This window comes from Anabrus simplex, chromosome 9 (genome assembly GCF_040414725.1).
Source record: "Anabrus simplex isolate iqAnaSimp1 chromosome 9, ASM4041472v1, whole genome shotgun sequence".
Lineage (NCBI taxonomy): Eukaryota > Metazoa > Arthropoda > Insecta > Orthoptera > Tettigoniidae > Anabrus > Anabrus simplex.
This window is the reverse complement of record NC_090273.1, coordinates 14,680,779-14,708,437: the sequence shown is the minus strand read 5'-3', so window position 1 is coordinate 14,708,437 and position 27,659 is coordinate 14,680,779. Positions and strand designations below refer to the sequence as shown.

General features: G+C 41.3%; 1 protein-coding gene across 1 annotated transcript in view; it reads left to right on the top strand.

Annotated features, from left to right (window-relative positions):
• LOC136881161 (kinesin-like protein CG14535) overlaps window positions 1–27,659 on the top strand; it is a 195,978-nt gene that overhangs the window by 121,097 nt on the left and 47,222 nt on the right. Inside the window, exon 4 of the mRNA XM_067153824.2 lies at window positions 24,058–24,297. Coding sequence (XP_067009925.2) covers window positions 24,058–24,297 — 240 coding nt within the window. The remainder of the gene's footprint in view (window positions 1–24,057; window positions 24,298–27,659) is intronic.

Sequence of the window (27,659 nt, the reverse complement as noted above, 5' to 3'; positions counted from 1 at the left end):
CACCCACACAACAGCGCCTCACACTCTGCTCGTGATACTGGCTCTACAATTGATCCATTCAGTCGCCAACAAGCCGCTGTTCACAGTATTACAAAAATAAATGAAGCCCGTATTCAGTGACACAGAAGAAATTTTATCGTGCATTTTTATTTCGTAACATATTTTTACCACAAAAAATAAAATAAAATTGCATTATACTCGCGAGTGTCCGAGTCTCCAGGTATTGTAGCAGATGTGTTGAAAATGTAGCCAGCCTTCCTCATCAGTTCCAAGCCACTGCCTCGGTGAATGTTTCAAACCAATGTCAAAGAGGGAGGGCATTAAAAATGCTGCTTGCCTGTCAAATACGGTAGAAGAATACGTAGAAATAAATGTAGGTAAAGAAACTTGGCCGATAGCCTATTTATCTTGTTGTTGTACATTAAAGGAGAACTGATCACTAGGCCTCATATTTCCATCCTAGTTCTCTGTGTAACCGTAACTTAAACACGTAACGAGTTGGCCGTGTGGTTGGGGTCACGTATCTGTCGGCTTACATTCGGGAGATGGTGGATTCGAATCCCATTGCCGGTAGACCTGAAGATGGTTTTCCGTAGTTTCCAAGTTTCACACCAGACAAATACTGGCGCTGTACCTTAATAAAGGCGTTCCCAATCCTAGCCTTTTCCCATCCTTTCGACTCCGAAAACCTTCCAAGTATTACTGCGGCGTTAAATAAGTTGCAAAAACAAATATTTCTAGCTTTTATTACCACGATAACACGAATTTCATTGATAATATAAGTGCATGTGTTTACGATATTTTATCATTAATTTACATTTAAGCAAATAAATTGTATAAAAGGCCGCCTCTGTGGTCTAGTTGTTAGTGTGATTAGCTGCCACCCCCGGAGGTCCGGGTTCGATTCCCGGCTCTGCCACGAAATTTGAAAAGTGGTATAAGGGCTGGAACGGGGTCCACTCAGCCTCGGGAGGTTAAATGAGTAGAGGTTGGTTCGATTCCCACCTCAGCCATCCTGGAAGTGGTTTTCAGTGGTTTCCCACTTCTCCTCCAGGCAAATGCCGGGATGGTACCTAATTTAAGGCCACGGCCGCTTCCTTGTCTATCCCTTCCAATCTTCCCATCCCCCACCAAGGCCCCTGTTCAGCATAGCAGATGAAGCCGCCTGGGCGAGGTATTGGTCATCTTCCCCAGCTGTATCCCCCGACCCAGAGTCTGAAGCTCCAGGACACTGCCCTTGTGGCGGTATAGGTGGGATCCCTCGCTGAGTCCGAGGGGAAAACCAACCCTGGAGGGTAAGCAAATTAAGAAAAAAAGAAAGAAATTGTATGAAAGCATATATTTGGTCATATACTAGTTGTAGCGTTCTCCAAGCATTATTCACATGTTTCAAGCCGAGAAATGCCGAGAGATTTCGTTAGCGTTTGGTTATTTTCTATTTGCCTTCGTTAAAAATATTTTCTGGTTATATGAAGCTTAAAGGTAAACGGGTTCTGCGAACAGTAAGTTGTCAAAATAGAAACTGTAAAAGAATGCTAAGAATACAGCCAGTTTGTTGTTGGTCGGCCTATCCTATACCCTCTTCGCCCGTCCTAAACATTCCCTCTTAAGTGGATCCAAGCCCGTTCTTGCCAGGAAGTAATATGAGCACTGTGTAACTCTGTTAACTTAACTGTGGTCCACAACTATATGCCAGGCATAGATTTTGGTAGAGTTTATAATCGGCAAACTACCTGGTTATCCATCACCTTTGGATATAAGAAAGGGCTGAAAAATATTATTATTATTATTATTATTATTATTATTATTATTATTATTATTATTATTATTATTATTATTATTATTATTATTGATGGCCCTACTTGTAACCACGCTTCGTAATCTGTTATTATTTGATCTTTGCAAAGTATTGTTGCATTCTTTCCGGTGTAGCTTCTTTCTTTCCTCTGACTACGGCATAACGACCTTCTTCAGTGGTTTTTCCGGAAAACCACGGACTTTCTTCAGGATCTGTCTCACAGCTTGTCTTTTTTGTAAGTTTTTAAACTCTCAATTCTTTTAAGTACTTTTATGAGAAGATTGGAAGGGATAGACAAGGAAGAGGGAAGAAAGGGGGCGTGGCGTTAAGTAGGGTACCATCCCGGCATTATCTCCTTTTCAGTCTCTGTAATTCCGGTGGTATGTATTTTCTTGTTTCGACGGAAGGTGAACAGGTGGTTGGTCAGCTGTTGGGAGAGATTCTTGCCACAGGACCATAGAAAGCTATCCTTTTCCTGGAACAGTGAGAGCCTTTATGTTAATTGCGGCTTTCGGAGATGTGAGTATGCCGAAATGTTGTCCCGCTGGCTTCCTGTTACGTGTTGAATTGAAGGCATTACTTCTAGCATCAAACAAATACTGTGTGAACATAACTATATCTTACAATGGGGAGTGATGTGCTACAGGCGGTCGCTTCACCTGTTGTGTAACTATGGCAACACACACCGTGGGCTGCTGCTGATCGAAATGGGGTGAGGGTATAGGTCGCTCTGTAAACTAACACGCAAACCAGCTCAAAATCTCCATATAATGTACATATTGAGCTATAAGCACGAGATCTCTACCTCCGTCTGATTATCCACCCTTGAGGAACAAGCATCGTTTACAAAACCGAGTCTTATATCCTCCTCACCTCTGTTTTGTCTTGAAACTGACATTAGTTGCTCACGATATCTGTTAATGATGTAAAATATATCATTCCCTTATATTTTTAACGTGAATTAAAAATCCACAGTTCCAGTCCTTCAGGCAAGCAACTCAATGTTGAAAACATCCTAGGGATATGAGGTACGAATTTTAGGTAAATAAAATATAAAAAAGTATGAGAATAATTTATTTATTCCTAAAAATCACAATCGTTTTCTTAATCATCGTTATCCGGTCGATTAGAATAGAAGTTTTTTTCTACCACTGCGAGCACTAATATGAGTCAATTCAGTTAACATTCAGTTAATTTATTTTATCTTTATATCTGAATAAGTTTTCTTTTAAGCTAATTAGTAGGTACATTCTTTAGGTATTAAGATGATATATTTTTGTTATAATCCACTCTCTATTTATCCTATAATTTTTCATCAATAGTAATCTTAATTAATTGCATTATTGTTATTCCTTATCTGACTTACTTATCTCAATAACTGTAATTGATTACAATTATATTTTAAATGAATACTGTAAAAAAATGTATGTGGTTAAGTGTAAGAGAGGGCCACGTAATAAAGACACAAATAAATAAATAAATAAATAAATACATAAATAAATAAATAAATAAATAAATAAATTGCCTGCTGCCATTTCTTGATGGATGCAGTACTTTTGCATCCATCTCTTGGCACAGGCCAGAGTAAAGTGTAGCTTTCACTGAAGTCCCAGTCTCATCCATGGCTGTGACAATATGGAAGCTGCTGGGGTATGGGTGGTGGTGAGTAATGACATTCAGAGCACGACTAGTGCATCTGAGTGTTATGAAAGGTGTTGCTCATAGGGTCAGCCGTGCTGCAATAGCACTTTCTGACCCAGTGAGGAAAGCAATGGCAAACTACCTCACTCCTCGTCTTGCCTAGTACGCCTCATTTTGGTGCTGCCATTGGTTTTTGCGGTTTCCTTATAACCGCATAAGCTTTGGTGGTGCTATATGAGGATGCAACCAGCCTCTGGGCTGATGACCTAACAGACAGACAAATAAACAAATAAATTTAGTTTTACTTAAGCATAATTTACTAGTGCTAATGTGGATATTTAAAAAATATCAAAAACCAAGGAACACATTACAGAAAGAATTGTGTAAATAAGTTAAGAAAACGAGTTTAGAAACAAGCGATTTCTGGCTGTTTTTCCGGAACTGTATGTAGGCCTGAAATGATTTTCGAATTTTTTGTTTGATAGAACTGTCCATGACTCACAATTTGAGTCCTTTCCGGGACCTAAGGCCCTTCAATGTTCGGCACAAATGAGGAAACCGCTTAATTTCACGTTTTTCGAAATATGGCAACCCCTAATTTGCCTGCTAAGAATTATTTTCAACATTAAAAAAAGAACTGTATATGTCTTGTGACGGAATTGAGTTTTCACATTTACAACCTGTAGATCTACTTGCCTCTCATTCAGTGTAAGGAAAGCTCGACTCCAATCTCCATCAGACAATATTCCTCATCAATTTTCAATACACGTGCAGAACTGGTTCATAACTTCTACCCCGACAAAATGTAATTCTAATATTTTGAAAGGTGCACGCCTCACATTCGCACAACGAACGCTTCACAAGCTTGTGCCCCCACGGATCGAAAATCACCTCCGAAGTGTTTTCGCGGATTTGCTTTAGTTTCTTCGTTGCTTGCATTACCAGTACTTTAGAGGTGTACGTATTAATGTGCGTTTTACAATAATGATTGAATAATTTGCCTATTTTCTTCTGCTTTCCTGTGGGAAATCGCATGTTACGTGTTGAAAATATGAGGGCCTTATTGTTAAGCGTTGATCGGTACATATATAACTAGACCGATGATTTATATGCAGTAAATATGTCCAAATCAACTGTTACAACTTTTACAAACAGGAGCTTTAAAACTGAATTTGAATATACTTTGGATGAGGTAGTTATCCCAAAAGATGGCAAGTGCAAATACTTAGGTGTGAGATTTGAAAGTAATTTGCACTGGAAGGGTCATGTTGATGACGTTGTTGGGAAAGCATACAGATCGTTACATGTCATAATGAGGCTACTTAAAGGATGCAACAAAGAATTAAAAGAAAAATGTTACTTAAGTATGGTTCGTCCATTATTGGAATATGCAAACAGTGTTTGGGATCCTCACCAAGAATACCTAATAAAAGAACTAGATGGTGTGCAGAGGAAAGCAGCAAGGTTTGTAACAGGGGATTTCAGGAGAAAGAGTAGTGTATCAGAAATGTTAAAGGAACTTGGGTGGGAAACTTTAAGTAAGAGAAGGGAGAAAAGTAGACTTATAGGATTATATAGCGCCTATACAGTAGAAGAAGCATGGGGAGATATCCGTGAGAGGCTTCGGTTGGAAAATAATTATATTGGTAGAACTGACCACAATTACAAAATTAGAAGGAATTTTAACAGAAGCAATTGGGGTAAATTTTCATTCATTGGGAAGGGCGTGAAAGAGTGGAACAGTTTACCAGGGGTAGTGTTTGATCCTTTTCCAAAATCTGTACAGATATTCAAGAAGAGAATAAACAACAACAGAGATAATTAATTAAATGTTAGAGGGCATTCGACCAGTGCAGGATATTGTAAATAATAAATGTGTGTGATTAAATTAATTCCATCCCCTGGTCTAAGGAGTTTGGACCCCCAAGTAGGGGACAGCCTGTAGGGGTGAAGTACAGTGGGGACTTCGAGGGCCCTGGGACCGCTACGGTAGCTGTGAAGGCCCTTGAGGAACTCTGAAAAGTGGTGGCAAAAGGGGCTCTGGTTAAGACGCAGCAGGTCGTTATGCTACTTAGGTTCCAAAATGGGTAAAATATAAATATGTAAATAAATTCAATATTAATTTTAATCTTATACCAGTTGTATAGTATTATTAGAAGTAATTTCACATACCGTACTGTATATGAGTTGACTATGTTTGTAAGATATTATAAGTAGAATTTTGTAAACAATATAAATTTATTAAGGATGATGTGTGTGTTTAATAGAAAAAATTATTAGCGTAAATTGTATAATATTGTATTCTAGGAAAATTTTCTTCGTCTCCTGTTAATTTAAAATTTAGTGCTTGACAATAATGTATTTTAGTGTACCATTTGCCACCGAGGTAGACACCTCATTTGCAAATAAAGAGATTTTGATTTGATTTGATTTGATTTAAATATGCATGCAACTACGCACTGAAAATCCTTAAAATATTCACTCTGAAAATATGCTTAAAATGCATTGATTATAGGCCTATGTCTTTCGAAAGACAAAGATATATAAGTTACATATTTCTTAAATATGCCACTTCAATAAAAACGTGCATTTATATGCTAAACCTCGGTCTACTTATAACTGATGGTTACGAGTTTTGTATCATAACGTAATAGTCAGCCATCTTTGTTTTGTTTTCGCGTAAAATTTTGTGACGAAACGTCCACAAAATACCGCTGGCCTGTGACAAACTGCAACAAATAAAAGAACACTATGGAGATGAGATTCGATCAGTGAATCACGACCTTGTGTTGCAGAGAGCTTACTCTTTGCGCTGCCTGTTCGTGATACTGTATGAATGTGCCGTGCGGTTATATTGTGAAGCATTCTCAAAATATTCCAATGACATTATGTCCGAACTTTGTGGGAGTTGCGCCTTACATTTGGACCGATGAAAGTTCCCACCTTGCTCTGCACATATACTGAAAATGGCTCAGTTCAGTGGCAACCCATTGGCAAGGTGTTCTTGTGAGGTAATCTCCCTCCTAAAACTTATGTAATATTACCAGCTATGTTCGATGTCTTATAAAGGGATGTAAAATATAAATTGTTAAACTGGGACAGAATTTAGAATGTGTATTCTTCCATGATAGTTATGTAGTAAGATAAATGGAACGAAGGTGTAACAAGACTGATGCAGTGATCTCGCAATTACGGTCAAGAATATTCTGTTACAACAAGTAGGTTCATAGAAACCATCCTTACATCGCTTCGTTCTCTGATTGACTTCGGTTCATAAAGCGAAAGCTGAGTGGACTCAGGATATCTTATTCATAAGTTGGAAATAACACACATGGGAGTAGGGAGTAGGTAGAATGAATAATGTTACAAATAGATGGGAAGTATGTCAAGAGGACACTCACAATGTTCTGTATATGCGAAAGCAAAACTACGAATGAATCCTATAGATGAAGCTTTAAGCATGAATTGTATTCGTTTTCCTTTTTTTCCACGAAGCACAAGATACAGATACACTGACCACATTTCACTTGTACAGTCAACAAACTAATTAACAAATGTAAACTTTCATAATAAAATATAACAAACCTAACATAAGATAACAAGATCAGGTACAGAGCCTACTAATAACAACTGTACAAATCGAAAACCATGAGAATGTCCATGTTCATAGCAAAGTCGCCGTGGGTCAAAATGGTGGTGTAACCACTTCACATCAACTTACACCCCTCTCGAATATGCTTTTATTTAATTCTATATCAAGCTCTTGTCTCCTATTAATACTGTTAAAGAGAGTTAGGAGATTGTTTATGATATATCGTTGAAGTATTGAGTGCTGAGTGTGGGGAATGTGGAGAAGACCTTTGGTTCTGGTGGAGCGGGAAGGAACACGGAGAAAAGAGTGAGACAAGATGTTCCGAGCGGTAATGCCCATATAAGATCCCGCGGAGGAAACTCAGGTCAGCCACCTGTCGCCTGATGTGCAGCGGTGACACATGCATTGCCTTTAATACCTGCTGCGTAGACAGATTTCTGAGCTTGGGGTTTCTGTTCCTGACAGTTGGAGCAAAGGAGGACACTGCTCTGTCTAACTGGTTAGTGTTGAAGGGAGAGGCTGCTATCCAAACTGGAGAGCAGTAGTTCAAAAGAGGTTGACTGATCGTGAGGAAAAAGAGACGAAGAGCAGTGGGATCAGAAATTTCTGTGAAGCGGTAGAGAATGCCTGGTAATTTCATAGCCTTGTTTTCATACGTTTCTGTGTGGTTCCTGAATTTTAATTTCGTATCGAATGTTACACCTAAGTCACGCTGTTGCGTAACTACGGCGATGGGCTTGTCCAGTAAGTAATATGATGTCGACAGAGGAGAATTGCGTAGGATTATTTGAAGTGAACGAGGGATGTTCAGTCACCTTGCTGAATAATGAACTCGGCTTCGCAAAGTAAGAGAAGCAAAGGATGGCCGAGGTGATGGCAGATAAGATACGTAGAAGAGGAGGAGATCATAGGGCCAATTTCAAATAAATGATTGCGGAAGTGGTTAGTACATTTATATAGGCTGTTAGACTGAGCACTCAGAGGCAATATAGTGTGTACTATAGGAAATAACTTAGGATAAATGTAATGAACAACGATTTTTGAACATGTTCTCCGAAAGTTGTTCATAACGTTTTACCTAGAGCCTAGTGACAAATTGCAAAGTGCTCGCTCTCATTACACACGTCAAAGGTCTCAATCATATCTGGTAATTACTGATCCTGTCTCTTGATTAGGACGACAGCTAACGAAGTGCGTTCGTTTTGTGCGCCAGATCGTTATTAATTAATTAGCTGATGGAGCTGGAAAATTATTATTAGAACTTTATCGTTCGTTGATCTCGTGCTGATGCAATTGCCTCGTTTAGTTGGCAAAAGCAGTCTCTCTGGGTAATAAGGCTTGATACTGTATCGCGACTGGATCTGTCGGCAATAAACAGTGAAACTAGACTATAGTCAGGAGTTATGACAAACCTGTGTGTTTGTAATATCTAGGATATAATAATAATAATAATAATAATAATAATAATAATAATAATAATAATAATAATAATAATACCGAACGAGTTGGCCGTGCGGTTAGGGGCGGACAGCTGTGAGCTTGCATTCGGAAGATAGTAGATTCGAACCCCATTGCGGCATCCCTGAATATTATGGTTTTCGGTGGTTTCCTATTTTCACTCCAGGCAAATGCTGCGGCTGTACTTTAATGAAAGCCACGGCCCATTCCTTCCTACTCCTAACCCTTTCCTGTCCCATCGTCGCCATAAGACCTATCTCTGTCGGTGCGACGTACTTATAATAATAACTGTACCAGGAGGTACACCTCAACGCCGCGCATTCGAAATGAACTCCTCTATCGGACTAATGTGGAAACTACTACAACTGAAAATTGGAACTTTAATCAGAAGATGTCACCACCGAAATATTATGTAACTTTGTTATTGTACAGTTTCCTAAACTGAGTGAATTTCTCCTTGTTTTGTTTGCCATTCATCAAGAAGTTTGGACATTCTCCCATAGATGACACTACAAAAAATTTATGATCATGCCCTCTGGTACAAAGTGAAAGAACCTATAATTTAAAGAAGTTAGTTTTTCTAGGTTTTTGTAACTGATTGATGTTCATTTATTTTGGGGTTGGCAATATTTACCTTTTCTTTCCGCCAGTTTTGAATCTAGCCAATCCCAAATTTCTGTAATTAATTTTCAACCTATCACAGGCTTCTTGTTCGATTCTGAGTGTAACTTTGAAATTGACCAATTAAATTGTGAGGGTGTGGCTGGTTTAGTCTTGAATGATCTCGAACCTTCCCCTGTTTCAAACTGAGGCTTTTCACGTTTCTTGGCCAATTGATGGACGTCTATCTGAGTGTGTGTGTGTGTGTGTGTGTGTGTGTGTGTGTGTGTGTTAAGCAGGAGGCGGGTGGCCTCTTTCGTCGGCAGGTAGAACATCTACAAGGTAATGGCCACATAACTTTATTCTTTCTTGCTACCTCCACAGTTTAAACAGAGGGAAAGGTCCGACTCTTTAGTTATGTAACAAGCTTTTCTAAAATGTAACTTTCATGCGGCTAATGTAAAACCTTCATAAAATCTTTAACTGTAAATCGGGGACAGAGAGTGAATTACCCTCCCGAGCCCCCCTTCGTCTTGGACTGGGTTGACTACGTTTTTCTCTAACTGTTTTTCCTACTGTAATGTGTTAAAGTAATTTCTATACGAGTCACCTCAGTAGTTTGGGAGTAGCCCCTATTTCATTGGCGTAGAGCCCCTTAGATTGTTTTAGTGTTCATATCTAGGAGTGCAAGTATACGCCTCCATTCAGTTTGTGTTTCGGGCCATTTACTTAACCTGTTATTTTCCGCAAAGGGCCTATAGGTTGGGTACGAGATACCCCTGTTTCAAATTGTAAGTTTGGCCATGGAAGGCCAGAGAGCGTAAGATTTTTGAGGTTGACTCGAGGAGGCTGAAAGAAACGGAGAGTCAGTTAGCTCTTTTTCTAGTTTTGTAATTGTAAATAGTGTCTTTAGAGGGCTAGAAATTGTATTTCGGGAGCAAGTGCTCTATGAATTAGGGGATTTCTGCACTTGAATAAATTTATGCTCTTTGTAAATTTGAGCTGGGTACTCAGAAATTGTGAAGCAGAGGGGCTTGAAGCCCAGGATCTGTTAAGACCGCTTATCTTGTCTTTTCCTAGACTTATTTTAAGATGATCACTGTATCTGATGTTTCATTGTTATGAAAAATTGTTAAGTTTGAAGTTCTGAAAATATAACCTTCAGTTTAAGTTTTAAATTAATTTTGATATTGTAGTTAGACCCATTCAAGCCCGCACCTTCTTTCATCACCTCTGCGTTTCACGAATACCCCGGAACAATAACAATAATAATAGCTCCCTATGTGGATCAGAGGAACAGTGTCGGCTTCCGGATCCCAAGATAGCGGGTTCAAACCCGGCAGAAATAGCCGGATTTTTGAAGGACAGTAAAAATTCCATTCGACACTCCAAGCCGTATGATGTCGACTTGTAAAAGATCTCTGGTGACACATTTGGTGACTCATCTACAAACGCCCAAGAGAGATTCGGTTTACTTTGCCATCTAGTAGGCTTAGAGTAAAACTGAACATCGAAACTGACGAGCAATCAGATCTTTAAACGATCACTCCAATATCTGCAGGAAAAGACTTACCCTAACCCGCAATACATTCTGTACTTCGCAGGTTGCTAAGCGACGAACACCTTCATTAATATTCTGATATGTATGATTTCATTCTTAGTAATGTCGTTGCATGCAGCCATGTTTGATTACTACCTGTCAAGCCAGAGAGTATACACTTCCTCTGTTGATGGAGGAATACTATTCTCTGCTAGATACTCTTTGATTCTCTGACCTTTCCCAGCTTCTGAATGTACTCAACAGATGGCAGAACGTTCCTAATAACTTACATGCTGTTAAGAGAAAACAGTCGACGTACGTATATACGGGAAGTATCAAGTAGACTAGCCTTGTATATGACATTTAATAAAGCGCGGGGACACTCTCTTGAAAAGGTGGGTGTCTACTTACCAATTGTATGTTGTACTATCGAGGGAAAGATTGTCTGAAAACGTTAAGACCAGTTACGGCCGAATGGTCGAAGCACAGATAATATTGTACGGAAGGAAGTGTTATAGACTTCACTCAGACGAGTTATCTGACCTGTTTATAAACATTGCTACGGAGCAGAAGCACGGGTCCACTAGTAATATTAGTAATTCATTTATAAGTCATAATTATTAGTATATATTCTTAATATTATTGGTAAATTGTTTCATAGACAACATGACTAATAAAAGTTACTCATATTATTAGGATTATTTCCATGAGTTCTTCCAACAAATTTGGAAAGTGGTACGAGGGCTGAAACGGGCTCCACTCAGCATCAGGAGGTCAGCTGAGTAGCGGGGAGCTCAATTCCCACCTCAGCGATCCTCCTCGAAATGGTTGACCGTGGATTCCCACTTCTCCTCCAGGCAAATGCCGGTACGTTACCTAACTTAAGGCCACGGCCGCTTCCTTCTTCCTTGTCTAGCCCTTCCGATCTCCCCCCCCCCCACCTCACAAGGCCCTTGTTCGGCATAGCAGGTGAGGTCACCTGCGTGAGGTACTGCTGTATCCCCCGATCCAAAGTCTTACCCTCCAAGACACTTCCTTGAGGCGGTACAGGTGGGTTCCCTCCCTGAGTCTGAGGGAGAAACGAACCCTGGACGGTAAACTGATTAAGAACGAAAGTTAATAAACAATGTCCCATATCTTAAATTAATTAACCATACATTCATTTTTAAAAACTCGCGTGGCCTTTCTATTTATGTATTGAAAAATCAAAATAAACGCGTATAGAAATGACATCTCTTCTCGTCTGCACTGTACAACTAAACTACAACAGAGTGTAAAGTGAGTCTCTCTGACAGAAATTTGCTTTCCTCTTTCTCCTTATATAAAGTTCGTTCACAGGCGACTACGGGACTAATCGTCTTCTTTAGGGAACAGCCTCCCGTCTTTGGTGTAAAGTTAATATTACTGGAGACGTGTGTAATGAGACTTGTAGCTTGTTGATCAACAGGTACGATCCTCTCTGAGACTTCACGCCTGAAGTGCCACAACACTTTTCCTCGACAAGGGATGTTCATTTCATTTTATGAGCGAACATTCATTTTGTCAGGCTTGAGATTTCAGTGTAGTAGAACTTTCCTCCGTCTCCTTGTAATCCAGAGTGTTTATACATAGCCTTGCTATAAACAGCACCACAAAGTTCTTTCCTATAAAATTCTATCACTCGTTTTCATCTCTCACACAACTCCAAGGTGAATGAAGACACCAGTCGGAAGGACTGAGATAGGCTCAATTCTAGTCTGCATCAAGAGTTCTCTACTTACCATCTTCCAACCGTCTTCCAGTTAACATCCCCTTCATTGCCTAAGACCTCATCCATACTGCCAAACGATATATTTTATTAAGTTATACGATGCTACAGACACAAATATTTCGAAGAGAGAGAAGGCATTTTTTCGAATTTATAATCTTGACCATTTTATAGGCTGATTGGTTTGTATTGACAAAGAAACCGGAAATGTAAATATTGTGGATTAGCATTAGACATTAGTACACCAATAGAAGAACATGTCAATGGACTCATACAAGAACAAAACAAGGGACTGTGCTTTAGAGAAATGATAGACTAATAATTTTAAATTAATGAATAAGTAAGGTTCCGGTAGCGAACTTTTATCTTGTATCACAACAATTGTGCCTAAGGACAAGCACATGTAACATAATAATATTTTAACAGTATTTCAAAGGTCATGTATTTCAATTATTTTACGAAACATGTAATAGCAATAGAATGAAGTGTTTTAATACGCTAAGAGGATTTTGTAAGGCTGATGAAGGCATTAGAACAAAATAAATTGTGGATAACAATTGACTAGGCCGACCCATATAACATAGATTTTTTTGAGGCAAGCTTAGTTCTAATCCTCATTATGACAGCTCAGTGTCCAGCTGGATAATATTTATTTTCTCTTTCTTTCATCTCTATTTTCCTTTTAACTTTTTTTACACTATCTTAGCTCATCTCTTCCTATTGTACCAACGTCTGTTTCATTTTTCCCTATGTCTTCTGAAACATAATTCTCTGAAATTTCACTTGCAGTGCTCACACTCAATATTCACTCATTGTCTATGCCTCAGCCCTCTTAAGTCAATTCTTCTTCTTCTGCCAATTTTCCCACACCTATAGGGTTGCACACGTGGATTTGTCCCTGTTTTACGGCCAGTTGCCCTTCCTGACGCCAACCCATGTGGGGGAGGATGTAATCATCATTGCGTGTTTCTGCGGTGCTTGGTAGTGAGTTGTGTTGTCTGAATGTGAACAGACGAGTATTGGTACAAAGACACCCAGTTCTCATACCAGAAGAATTAATCAGACGCGATTAAAATCCCCGACCCTGCCGGAAATCGAAACCGAGACCCTCTCGACCATTCAGCCAAGGTGGTGTACTCTATTTCCTTAGTCTCCTGTTGGTGTATCCTGCTCCATGGACGTTGCGAACACAAGATACCCGTCATCTCCTCCAATTTCCAATAATTCTCCTTTATTTCATTAATATATTTGTCTACAGTTGCTATTGTTCATCTCGCTTCTCCGTTCCCTCTTGCCATCGCATTTGAATTGCTTTTTTCACCCTGTCACTAATTCTCCATTCTTCCTATTTCTTTTAAATTTCGTGTGACTATTTCTAGTTGAGTGCAGCCCTTGTAAGGCAGACCCTCCGATGAGGGTGGGCTGCATCTGCCATGTGTAGGTAACTGCGTGTTGTTGTGGTGGAGGATAGTGTTGTGTGTGGTGTGTGAGTTGCAGGGATGTTGGGGACAGCACAAACATCCAGCCCCCGGGCCATTGGAATTAACCAATGAAGGTTAAAATCCCCGGCCCGGTCGGGAATCGAACCCTGGACCCTCTGAACCGAAGGCCAATGCGCTGACCATTCATCCAACGAGTCGGACATTCTTCCAATTACTCAAGCTTTCCCACTTGTCCTCCAGGCAAATGCCGGAATGGTACCTAACTTAAGGCCACGACCGCTTCCTTCCCTCTTCCTCGTCTATTCCTTCCAATCTCCCCATCGCCCCTACAAGGCCCCTGTTCAGCACAGCAGGTTAGGCCGCCTGGAAGAGCTACTGGTCCTCCTCTTCAGTTGTATACCCCAACCCAATGCTCACCCTCCGACACTGGCCTTGAGGAGGAGCGGTGGGAGGAGGAAACCAACCCTGGACGGTAAACAGATTAAGAAAGAAATATAGAGTAAGAATTAATTTCTTTATATGTACCACAGAAAAATTGGCCGTCGCAGATGACTTACTTTGAAAATCCTCTTGTTTTAAATAGGATCAATATATCCTGCAGGTGGTAGGCCGCCCGCTATGCACAGTTTATGAATATCCTCGGCGGTTTGAGAATGTATCATATATTTCTTTGTCGGCCAATGTTTGCGAGTGGACTCTACGGACGCTCAAGAAAACAATAAGCGTATGGTATTCAGTGGCGGCTCGGGACATTTTACCCTGGCAGGGCTGTGCCACCATCTCTTCCCCTCCCCACTTTTCTATGGCACTGCACTGTTCCATTGATCATAATGACAAGTGATAACAACATTCATGAAAACAAATAAATAGCGCTCTCCCGAATTTCTCTCTCCTTGATCAAATTTCCCGCCTGTTGCCATTTCTTGATGTATGCAGTATTTTTGTATCTGTCTCTTGGCACAGGCCAGAGTAAAGTGTAGCTTCCACCGAAGTCCCAGTCTCATCCATGGCTGTGACAATATGGAAGCTGCTGGGTAGTGCTGAGTAATGACATTTGGGGCACAACTAGTGTCTGAGGCTTGTGAAAGGTGTTGCTCGAAGGATCAGTCGTGCTGCAGTGGCACCTTCTGGCCCAGTGAGGAAAGCAATGGCAAACTACCTCACTCCTCATCTTGCCTAGTACGCCTCATTTGGGCTCTCCCATTGGTTTTTGAGCTTTCTCTATAACTGCATGGTGGTGTTATTTGAGGATCCAACCAGCCTCCGGGCTGATGACCTCAGATCAAATTTCAAAGCATGACAACGTATTTAACAATCTGACCACCCTACAAATAGTGCCGTCACGTAATGGTTACATTTTGAATCTTTATTTTAGCTTCTTTATACTGTATAAATAGTCAGTATAATGGAATTCATTGGAAATGAAATGGCGTATGGCTTTTAGTGCCGGGAGATCCCAGGTGCAGGTCTTTTGATTTGACGCCCGTAGGAGACCTGCGATGGAATTCATTGTCTTGTAAAAGGTTTTGGAAGTAATCTCTAACAACAATTAATATAAAAGCCTGGGTACATTGTAAAGTGGTTGGCGATGTCGCCGTTCAGCGCTTACACCCGCCTGCAGTCTTCTTACCCCTGACAAGCTCCTCTCGCGCCCCGCACACTTGCTAACTTTTAGGACCTACTGAGGGCTCTCCTACCACAGTCCGAGCGCCTCACGGCTAAAAGAGCAAACATCGTGCTTGCTGGACAGCAGCCACGGACTGAAAAACTTTGCTATTTTCTTGAAAATAGAAAAGGCAAATATTTACAGCCGAAATAATAAAGATAACATTGTATAACTGAATATCACACCACATGAGTTGGACTTCGCTACATTTGTCCATCTCTTTAGGTAATCAATTACAGAGTGAAATAACGTTAAATGTTTTTGAAAAGGCGACAGGGCGCCGCCCAAAAGCCCTTCATTCACGAACTGCCACTGTGGTACTGTATAAGTTCCTCGCAGTCATGTCTGTGCGGGAGTCACCCCATTACTATTCACACGCTCTTGAAAACAGTTTGCCTGTGTGGCTAACGTTATTCGAATATTCTTGGCAACAGATGTAAGGACTTCAACTTCATACTGGCTGTTATTAACCCGGTAAATTAAGAAATACACATGTCTCTTGTAATTAGCTTCATCCGGCCACATTCCGTATGAGGCACGTAGGGCGCTTCATCCCTGTGCCAGGTAACGCAGACTCCTGAGGAAAAGGTAGACGAAAACAGATCCAAGAAACGTGAGTTCGATTCTCGTCCAGGACATATGTTTTATTTGTGCGTTTAAAAACTGATACGTTTCGTTCCTTACGTCAAAGATGCCGTTGATAGTTAAATTTCTTATAGTTAAATTAATCTTACTCGATCCATTCCTCAGTTCAAGCACTGCTCGAGAAACGTTTCACATCACGATTATTGGACCACTTTGGTGATACCAGAGGGACGACACATGTCTCGGCTATTACGAGAAAGTCCCAGATGGTAAAACCTGATGAGAGATGCTCAACCAACGAACAGCGGAAAACCATTCTACAGCATGACTTCGTTCAGGCATAACAAGAAATCTGGTTGATCACGAAGCAAAATGTCAGGAGTTTCTTCCAGCTGCTGTGCGTGGTGTATCATCTTAGGCGAACATACTTCGAATAATTCTTCTTAGTTCCCAAGATCGTACTCCGTTGATGTACTGAAAATAAATCTTGGGTCCGCCTCTGTGCTGCAGTTGTTAGTGTGATTAGCTGCCATCGTCGCAGACCTGGGTTCGATTGCCGGCCACTAAATTTGAAAAGTGGTATGACTGCTGGAACGGGGTCCACTCACCCTCGAGAGGTCGACTAAGTAGAGGGGTTTCGATTCCCGGAGTGGGAATGTCGGGATCGTGGCTAACTGAAGGCCACGTCCGTTTCAGTCTTCCCATCCTTCACAGGGCGAGGTACTGATCCTACGCCCCAGCTGTATCCCCGACCAAATGTCTCACGCTCCAGAATACTGCCCTTTAGGCACGAGAGGTGGATTCCTCGCCGAGTCCGCGGGAAAACCAACCCTGGAGGGAATACGGATTAAGAAGAAGAAAAAGAAACATTGCCGTCCCAAACAAGAAAATAAAATTGACATTAAATCCAAACGAATATAAACATGAATAATTTCGAAATTTCTTTAAAGAAAATTAATTTGTATTTTTGAAGAGTAATTACTGATGTTTTTGTCCAACCCTTCCTGACGTCAACCCCATCAGAGGAGTTAATGAGATGAAATGAATGACGTGATATATGATAGTAGGGAGAGGGTGAAACCCGGTGCCGGCACATAGCTTACTCCTCTCGAATAGCACCAAGGGGTCTGCTCAAGGATTAACGTCTCCATCCGACGGACGGATCACCATCAACAGCGTCATATGACCTCTTTCCACATGAGCACTGCACAGAGGTTTGGAAATTAATCCAGGCTTTTGGCACACAATCTAGTGATTAGAAATTGTATACCACCACCTCTCCTACCGTGCCGGCCAACATTCTGATGGTGAAATTGTTTTGACCAACAGGACTCGAATCGGCTAACAACGGTGTCAGCGCCTTAAGTGCTGATGTGAAGAGAGCATATAAAGATTTTCAGACAGTTTGACGCGAATTCCTTCTTCCTGTATTCCACACAGACAGGTGGAAAATTATAGCAAAAAGTTGGCAAAATCTACTTCGTTTGAAATAAATGAAGAAACAATACCGAAACTAACCATGGAATTACAAATTAAAGAATCGGATAGGCTAAAGAGTGATGAATGAACAGGAAGATAGTGGTGTACTGTATGAGAAGTGGTGGAGAAAGAGAATGAAATGAAGAGGAACCATATAATTCTTCACCTCTGATATTTATGGAGCAAGCAAAGTGATGGTGATATAGGCTGTCCTATAAACCGCGTCATTGTTGGGTCCGTGTCTATTCTGTGTAAATTTGCAAAATGGTGGTATCATTTAAACATTATCTTCTAACAATGCTGAGATTCTCAATCCTATCCTGGAGAACAGCTGTGTGTGTTGTGCTCCAAAGGTGAGCCTTGCTGTCAGGTTCGGGAAGCGAGTTCCGCTCTTATCGTCTGAGCCACGCCATTGTTGTTGACAGACTGTGGCATGGCGATAGCAGTTTTACTATTGCGCCAAATCACTCCTCGTGAAGTCGTCTGCAGTTTATGTCACAGTCACTTCACTTTTATCTCGTGTGAGGACCAGAGTCCAGCCTTCTCCTCAAATAGGGTAATCACTCCTCGTGAAGTCGTCTGCAGTTTATGTCACAGAGATAAAACACAATCACAGCACCAGAGTCCAGCCTTCTCCTCAAATAGGGTAATCACTCCGGGCTTAGTGTTTGTACCACCAACAGCAGATATGTTTTCAAATTGAGGAATTAAAAGAATGTTCCAAATTTTCAAACTTAGAGCTGAAAAATATTACTTGGAAGTAAACGAGAAGAGAGCTTGATCTATTCATGACACACGTCAACAGTGAACTTTCAAGAAGTCTTATCTCTAACAAAATACGTTTCAAGAGTTAAACAAACAAACAAACAAACAAACAAACAAACAAACAAACAAACATACAAAGCGACCGCTGCTCAGCCCGAAGTGAGGTGACGCGCCCCCCGTGCCAAGAATCCTCTCGGCGGTTATTCTTGGTTTCCCCGACCGGTGCCACTATCCCATTAGTCAGATAGCTCCTCAGTTGTTCTAATGCAGGCTGAGTGGGCCGCGAACCAGCCCTCAGATCCTGGACAGGAATGGAACCACCGGGCGAGTTGGCCGTGCGGTTAGGGATGCGCGACTGTGAGCTTGCATCCGGGAAATAGTGGGTTCGAATTCCACTGTCGCCAGCCCTAAAGATGGTTTTCCATGGTTTCCCATTTTCACACCAGGAAAATGCTGAGGCTGTACCTTAATTAAGGCCACGGCCGCTTCCCTCCAACTTCTAGGCCTTTCCTATCCCATCGTCGCCATAAGACCTATCTGTGTCGGTGCGACGTAAAGCCACTAGAAAAAAAGAAATGGAACCCGAGACCTCCAGATAAGAGCCTGAATCACTAGACGATAGGGTCGGTTTTTAAGTTATTCACTTATGTGTTATTATTACTATTATTGTGCAACTACGTCGCTGAGTGGTCAGCGTACTGATCTGCGGTTCAGAGAGCCCCGGGTTCGATTCCCGGCCAGGCCGGGTAATTTAACTGAATATGATGAATTCCTGTCGCTCGGGACTATTCATCTTCTACCACTTTTTCCCACACCTGTGAGGTCGCAGGTGCGAACTGTGTCGCACTTGTTGATTTGGTCCTGTTTTTCGGCCGGGTGCCCTTCCCGACGCAAACCCTATTGCGTGTTTCTGCGGCGGGCGGTTGTGTTGTCTGAATATGAAGAGGAAAGTGTTGGGAGAAACACAAACACCCAGACACCAAAGCAGAAGAATTAATCAGACGCGATTAAAATCCTCGACCCGGCCGGGAATCGAACTCAAGGCCCTTTAAAGCGAAGGCCATTCAGCCAAGGAGTCGGACGTTCGTCTTTATACATTCCCTCCGCATTTACATAAAACACACCAGCTACGTCAAAAACGAATACACTCCTCCAATTAGAGATGGCACCAGGAAGGCCATCCGGTCGTAAAACAGAGTCAAATCCACGCCACGTGCCGATTCCAATAAATTAGGAAAAAGCCAGGAAAGAAAGGAAAGATGACATCATCATCATCATCATCATCATCATCATCATCACAAGGTCTACTTGTATACTTGTGGGTTTAGGCCCATTACAATCATCTTAAAGTGAGATTTTTATGTGGAGATTTCACGCCATCCGAAAATACTTGACCCTGAATGGAGAGTAAGTCGTTTGTTGAGGAACAAGTGCATTGTTGCAATGTTATTCTTGTTTCTTTCTTTCTTTCTTTCTTTCTTTCTTTCTTTCTTTCTTAATCCGTTTGCCCTGCAGGGTTGGTTGTAACCTCGGACTCAGCGAGGGATCCCACCTCTACCGTCTCAAGGACAGAGTCCTGGAGCGTGAGACTGGCTCGAGGGATACAATTGGGGAGGAGGACAAGAACCTCGCCCATGCAGCCTGAGCAGGGAGGGATGGGAAGATTGGAAGGGACAGACAAGGAAGAGGGAATGAAGTGGCTGTGGACTTAACTTAGGTACCACCCCAGCATTTGCCTGGAGGAGAAGTGGGGAACCACGTAAAATCACTTCGAGCATGGCTGAGGTGGGAATTGAAACACCCTCCCCTCAGTCGACCTCCCGAAGCTGTGTGGCCCCCGTTCCAGCCCTCATACCACTTTTCAAATTTCGTGGCAGAGCCGGGAATCGAACCTGGGCCTCCGGAGGTGGCACCTAATCACACTAACCACTACACCACAGAGGCGGGACACAAAAGGGTCTGTTTTGTATACTGTGGGTTTAGACCCTGTACCGTCATCTTGGGCTGAGATTTTATTATGTGGAGATTTCACGCCATCAGAAGTTACTTGACCCTGAATGAAAACTAAGTCATTTGTTGAGGAACAAGTGCATTGTTGCATCTTATCGACTATAAATTATGTTAAGAATAACCTTTGCTCTGCAAGAAATTTCTGCTGGGTTCACAACTCATGAATGTTATGCAAGTTATCCAAACATCTATATTCGCACAACAAAGTACAGTAGAAGAGAGATATGCTACAAAACTACCCTGTTCTTCATGAAATTTGTCTCTCTCAAATCTCACGATACTCACTATTTCTTATTCTTGTATAGCCTCCTCAGTCCGTATGTAGCATATGCTCTACATGTGGTTTTGTCTACGTACAATAAAACAAAATAATTCAAGGAAAAAGTAATAATGGTAGGAAAGTCAACTCTGAGTCCTGATGTAGCATATATGCTACACGAATAAAACAACTTAGTGAAACACACTAATTTTCTATGGTGATTTTTTAAAAAATTATTTGAGCAAAATATAACACATCGAATGCATCAACAGGCTCAGGACTGAAGAGGATAGATTGTAGAAGACCATTCTCCCTTTATGTTTGATTGCACAGTACCGCGTCTGACATCAGGAAGTTTGGTCATAAAGATGTTTACGCCCGTTTACTGTTGATTACGGCAACTGTTTCGATGTGCATGTCGTTCACCTAATATAAAACTCGCATTCATTTTTAAAAACATCCAAATATTCACGGTTTGTGTTTACGAACTCAAAACGAATGTTTCTCGGCAGTAAAACAGAACAACACCGCTACTTTTCATCCTCCCATCAAGCACACAGTTATGACCCTTGCCGCCCGTTTCACACTCTCCAACTGCAATATTAGTATTAACAATGAATGTGTACTCCAAGGATTTCCTAACGAGGGTAAGCGATAGACGAGCACGATATTTGACTCCCTGGCTGCACTGAAAGTGTCTCGCATAATAGTCGCATGGGAGAGCAGGTGTACTAACGGCAGGTCTCACTGTGTCAGTGACACCTGTCAGTGTCAGAAGATCAACTGCTCGGACATGTCGCTGGTGTGGTGGAATATACCCGAGCACTCTGAACAAGAGAAATATCGGAATTGCTTTTAGAACACTAAAAATATCCTACATTATGTGTGCCCTATCAAAAATGCATTTATTTTTTAAATGCCGCCATTTTTAAGTCCATAGCGCCTCCTTAAAATGGTGCTGCGCTGGCATTTATTTGTCCCGTGTTCTACTGGATACGCCCCAACAAAGCAGGAAGAGGAGGTCAGGTGAAAGCAAAGAGCTGAGGAAAAACAGCAGGTGATAACTCTGAAGGACACTTATTGTACACGGCAATTCGAAAGTGAGTTGCATATATTTTTATTTTGCATTTTATGGCTTTCTTTCAAAAAGAGTCCCTTATCATGCAATTTTTGTCTGATGTTAGTGAAATGTTACACAGTAGTAGTTAGGTAGCTGTTGCATAAATAATAATGTCCATTTTACGGAGGAAGATGAATCAAAATTATTTTTGACCTGCGAAATGTTGTGTGTGCACTTGTTTAATTAAACATTACATTTTTTAAATCTTCTACATGCCAATATATTTGTCAAACAACAAACTTTGACACTGATATTTGTTATCGTAACTATCTAGCAGTCGGCCTCTGTGGTGTAGTGGTTAGCGTGATTAGCTGCCACCCCCGGTTCTGCCACGAAATTTAAAAAGTGGTACGAGGGCTGGAACGAGGTCCTCTCAACCTCGGGAAGTCAACTGAGTAGAGGGGGTTCGATTCCCACCTCAGCCATCCTGGAAGTGGTTTTCTTTGGTTTCCCACTTCTCCAGGCAAATGCCGGGATGGCACCTAACTTAAGGCCTGGGCGAGGTGCTGGTCCTCCATTCCAGTTGTATCCCCGACCCAAAGTCTCCCACTCCAGGACACTGCCCTTTTGCCGGTAGAGGTGGGATCCCTCGCTGAGTCCGAGGGAAAAACCGACCCTGAATGGTAAGCAGATTCAAGAAAGAAAGAAAGAAAGAAAGAAAGAAAGAAAGAAAGAAAGGTTTAACTTCCTTAAGTCTCAAAAGTCACTTTTTACCTTTAGAAAGAAAGCATCCATCAGAAGGAATAATAACATGAAACTTTCATATGGCAAACGGCTACAACGAATGAAGTGCACTGCGCTTATTGTCAGCATTATGACACACCCACTCAACCAAGCAACTGCGCACGTTCGACTCGAAGAATGACTGGACTTCATTGGTAGGGTACATGAAACAGCAAATAGTAATCTTTACAGCAAAGTGCAGGCAGGTTCCACCACATCATTGTAGCAAGCAAGAATGACTCACATCTGTCGTGCTCAGATTTGCGTTAACGAAGGAAGTGGACATTTTGAACATTTACTTCATTAATCGAATGGTGATGCACCTCTGTCGGTACAAGTTTATTTTACTGCAAATAGATCTTTCAAGAGGTACTTAGAAACGAACATAACAGAGTACGTGTAACAAGAGAACTGATCTTGATGTAGATTTGTCTTCAACAATGCGACTCACAGGAACATTTAACAATGAAATAAAAATGTTGTCCTAAATCGGAATCGAATCTCCGACTAACGAGCACCGCTTTAAGTTCAACCACGCTCGGCTATCACGAGCTGTCGTTCGCCAGCAACAGTACTTCTACTCATTCAGCCATCATATTCTCTGTACATTAAGTTTCTGTGATAGAGGATTTTCACGATTTTTTACCATCATTCGGTATTTTATCGTTAATACTGATTTCGTTGACACGAATAAACGAATTATAAAGAGCGTAGTAAGATCAGACATCACTGCGAGTAGCCATGGTCAATGTTTTTAGGTTAGGCTATAATCTGCGGGTTGCATAAAACTTAGTGAATACCACTCGGTATATTTCTGCCTTTATTTGGATTTACGCATTACTATAACTGTATCCTTCGGTGCTTGTGTAAATAATTCAGCTCCCTGCTTCAAAATGTTCAATTATTTGTCGGACTGAGGAGAAACCACGCTGTAATAATACACACACATGTACATATGCCGCAGGTCAATAAGAATACACAAAGACTAAGTCTGCAAACCGTGCCAAAGTGGTGACAAGACAAGTTCCTTCCATTTGAACTGAACTGATCTTTATAGAGGACGTAACGTTGCTTTCCTTTTTGGAGGAGTTCTCGCGGATTTTTCTTGCTTCTTAGACATCCTAATCGATATCTATACGTAAGTATTGGACGAAATGAGACTGTAATTAATAAAATGCTGCGTTCGTCATTTCATTACGTCATTAAATGCCACAATTCTACTTACCTGGTATTACCCAAACAGATTTACAATCCCACAGAAAAAAATGCTTTAATTATATCCGCACATGTAACACTAGTGATTTTGACAACACGGCAGTGGGAATACGAACTCTCGTAAATCACGAAATAAACCATGACTGTACAGTACCAACGTGCCAGATTAACCGTAACTGTCGGCAAGTAGGGTGCCTAAACTGTATGGTTGGCAGCACTGAATCGAACCCAACAGTTAGAAAATCATTACCTTCAGTATTAACAGGGGAGACCCTTAGTGTACAGGCTGACGTGCCAGAGAGTATAGTCATTTGCTTCCCTTCGCATGCATTCTGTCTACTATCTAGGACTACGACCATTGTTGTCTGCAATAACTCTACATTCTGGCTACACAGTTGACTTATCCATGTGTTACAGGTGAAGGTTATGCTACGTGTGTGCAGTAGTGCAGCTTCAGGAACTTCAAACTGTAACGGCACCACGACTTCGACTTCCTCCTCTTCGTCCTTCTTCAGCATCGACGCGCGCAAGAAGCAGGTCACTCTGTTCGACCCAGCGGCTTGCGGCGGATCTTCTGCTCCGGAGGACCGACGTGTGGGTGTAGCTGCTCCCAAGATGTTCGCCTTCGACGCCATTTTCTCACAAGACGACTCCCAGGTAAAATTGTACTTTGTTTGGTCTGATTCAGTTCTTCAGTGCATACCACGAACTACAGACCGCCGCCAGCTCTCCTCACCACTCAGGCCATTCCAGCACTGTCGCTGTGGCGTATGCGCTGGGCTGCTCATCTTGTCTTTTTAGCGGTCGCACATTTTGTAACGCAAATTTTCAGATGACCCCCAGACACAAGTTACATTTATTATAGGAGGGAGATTTTTCAAAAATTGTCATCTTCAAAGCCATGTGACTTGTAACACTGGTGGTAACTGTGAAGCCCTTAAACAAATTCGCTAATGATCGAAGACATGTCACATAAATGAAACATTTTTACGATTCCCTTTTATATAAATTGTGAGCAGGCTCCAATATAACTGAATAACAGTAAAACTAGGTCATGTGTGTCACATGTTCCGTTCGAAGCAGATTTACACATTCACCCTGCTCAAAGAATTTTCACTGACATCACATCAAAGAAATTCAAGGTGTTGTCCTAAATGCAGGGGGAAAAGGACACATTTGCTTTGTTTCATTTTCTTTAGGGCTTCTTGGGTGTTCTTCCTATGTCTCTTTCCCACTCGCCATTTCTCTCCTTCGCGGCTCGCTCGCAGTCCTGGGCCAACTATGGCACTGCCCTCTTTGAATGACCCGACTCAGGCAAACGCTCACGGATGTCGCTCTCCGACCTTCTGTAAACGTTCAAGTTGGCCTACTTTGATACGTTTCTTTTTCTTTCTGAAACGACAGTCCAACATGTTTATCTATGTTAGTGATGAGCAGACTTTTCTGTTCACATAAATATGTTTTATGAGTGTAGATCATCTGAAAATTTGCGTTACGTAAGTTAGCGTGATGGAAATGTAACCTGGCAACCGTACCGGCTGTGTCTTATGACTGGTAGTCATCTGAAATTACCAGCCGTTGATAGTTCTTCCCTCATTTGTTATTTGAACACCTAGGTAACTTATTTCTACGTATTTTTACATGACTTCTAATCTTCTGTTCCAAAGCCTCAGGACCTAGAGTTTTACTTGGAGTTAAAACTTCTGGAACGAGTGAGTTGCTTATACATTAAGCGTCGTGTAGTTGCAGCTTTACATTCAAATTATAGTCGGATCAAATCATACTGTCTCCGGCTATGCCTTTCTATAGTTTCCTATGCTTTCACCCTTTTTATACCTGTGGCCAAACATGTTTCCACCCACTCAAACCATTATCTTAACAGCTTAGACGAATTCGACCACAAACTATTCAATCTTCGGAAAGGTGATAGATTCAATTGTGGTGATGTATACAACTTAAGGTACGATGCTTCCATCTTGAAAAATGCATTGGCTGAGTATTTAAAATTTTATTGATGGACTATCATTCGATAAATATTTAAAAATATATGTTTGTAATATATTTCCCACAGTCCTAACAACTTATGAATGTTATATTTTGAGATGAATTTTGAAAGACTGGGAAAGTATATTAGTCGGTGTATTTAATAAGATATTTTATCTCAGCTGTTCCGTCAGTGCCCGATAATAGTCTCATGACTTATTTTCTCAAACTATTGTTAAATTCTTTTACTAGTGATCAAACAATGATACCTCCTTGTTGTATACAAGGAACTCGATATACAAAGCACAATATAAAAGTTTATTATTTGTAATCTTTACACAGTATATACAAGAAAGGAACGAAAACTGACTCGATGCTTGAAGCGCTGCACACGTTAAATAATGACATAAACTAGTGGACTGATGGTCTGAGAAATATGTGCAATGCTGTCTATCTTGATAAGATGGGACGCTTGAAGGAACGAATGTCCGTGATAGCTGATGACTACCTCTAGTTTGTAGAATTATACAGAGAACTTGGATTAAAGTTAGTGGTAGCAGACTGCTGGCCGAAGTTAGAGAACTTGCAGGGAACTTGTGGTAAAGTTCATGAGTAACAGAATGCTAGGACAGGACGCATATCGGTGATACGGGAGGCAGGATACTTGAGGCGGAGATGTCCTGCGGTGAGGCCTCACGACCAGAATTAGTCCACCTGTTCAGAACACCTTTTTAAGAGGGTACCTCCGTGTCTGACATACGGTGTAGTCTGATCTCTGGACACTGTGGGAGTGCCTGCAGTGGAGAAGACGTCGCCCAATTTATACATGCTGACTGACGTCACACACGATTACGTCAGCGCGCTGCAGCCTACACCTCGTGGCATCCAGAAGCGTCGATGGTGGGCGGGTTGCGGAGCTTGCAGGCGGTGGAGGACACACACAACACTCCTGTACAAATAAATTCATGGCATATCTTGAAATGTGGATCTGGAGGACAACGACGAGGACAAATCGATATGTTCTAAAGGAAGTCAGTGAGCAACGGACACTGATAAAAGATATGGAAAGAAAGAAGTTAAAACTTGTAGGTTATATTCTGAGACATAATGACTTCCTAGTAAATGTCTCTGAACGAAAAACACTAGGGAAGAAAGAAAGAAAGAAAGAAAGAAATAAAGAAAGAAAGAAAGAGCAAGACTAAGGAAGACATACTTCGAGGTTGCGAGAAACTTGATGCGATGTAAAGACTACAAGGAAGTAAAGAGGACAGCGGGGTTGAGAGGAGTACGGCTGCAGCGACAAGGCTTAGCCTTCAGTTTGTGATGATGATGATGATGATGATGATGATGATGATGATGATGATGATGATGATCCCGATCCCGTTACCACCGCAATGCAAGAGAAGTTTGAATCTATCATTTATTGACAATAATCAACTAAACGTAAGCTTAGATTATTTTAATATAGTTTCAGTTTTCTGCTCTATTAAGCGTTAAATACAGGCATGACTCCTGCCTTTCCAGTCGTATCCCATTCACATCTTATTTCTTCAAAATCCTGTAAGTGTTATTAAGATCTTAAACGGCCAGCAGAAAGAAAAAGAACTAGAACACTGTGCCATTCCACTTTATAAACAATCGAACTGAGGATGACCTGACAAGCTGAATGCTAATCTCACTGTGATACCACAATGCCTAAAATAATTTGGTGTAGGAATTTTGGTGAAATATGGAATGCACAATTCATAATAAATTTTATCTAGCTGAGTGGATAGAACCCGAAATGTCTGAGAAGGAAGCCTTCATGTCACGCATAAATAAAATGAAAATGGCATACCATTCAGACACATACTTTCCGAAACGACAGCCCGGCAGAACGCCAAGTTCAGACCCTTCCGCACAGTTATTCGTCCGGAGGCTCTCTTTGTAGCGGATTGTCTTGCAATGAACAAAAAAGGCATTATTGAAAAACTTGAGATCAAAGAAAGAAATATTTTGAGAAAAATCTTGGGCGACATCAAGGACAAAGGTGACAA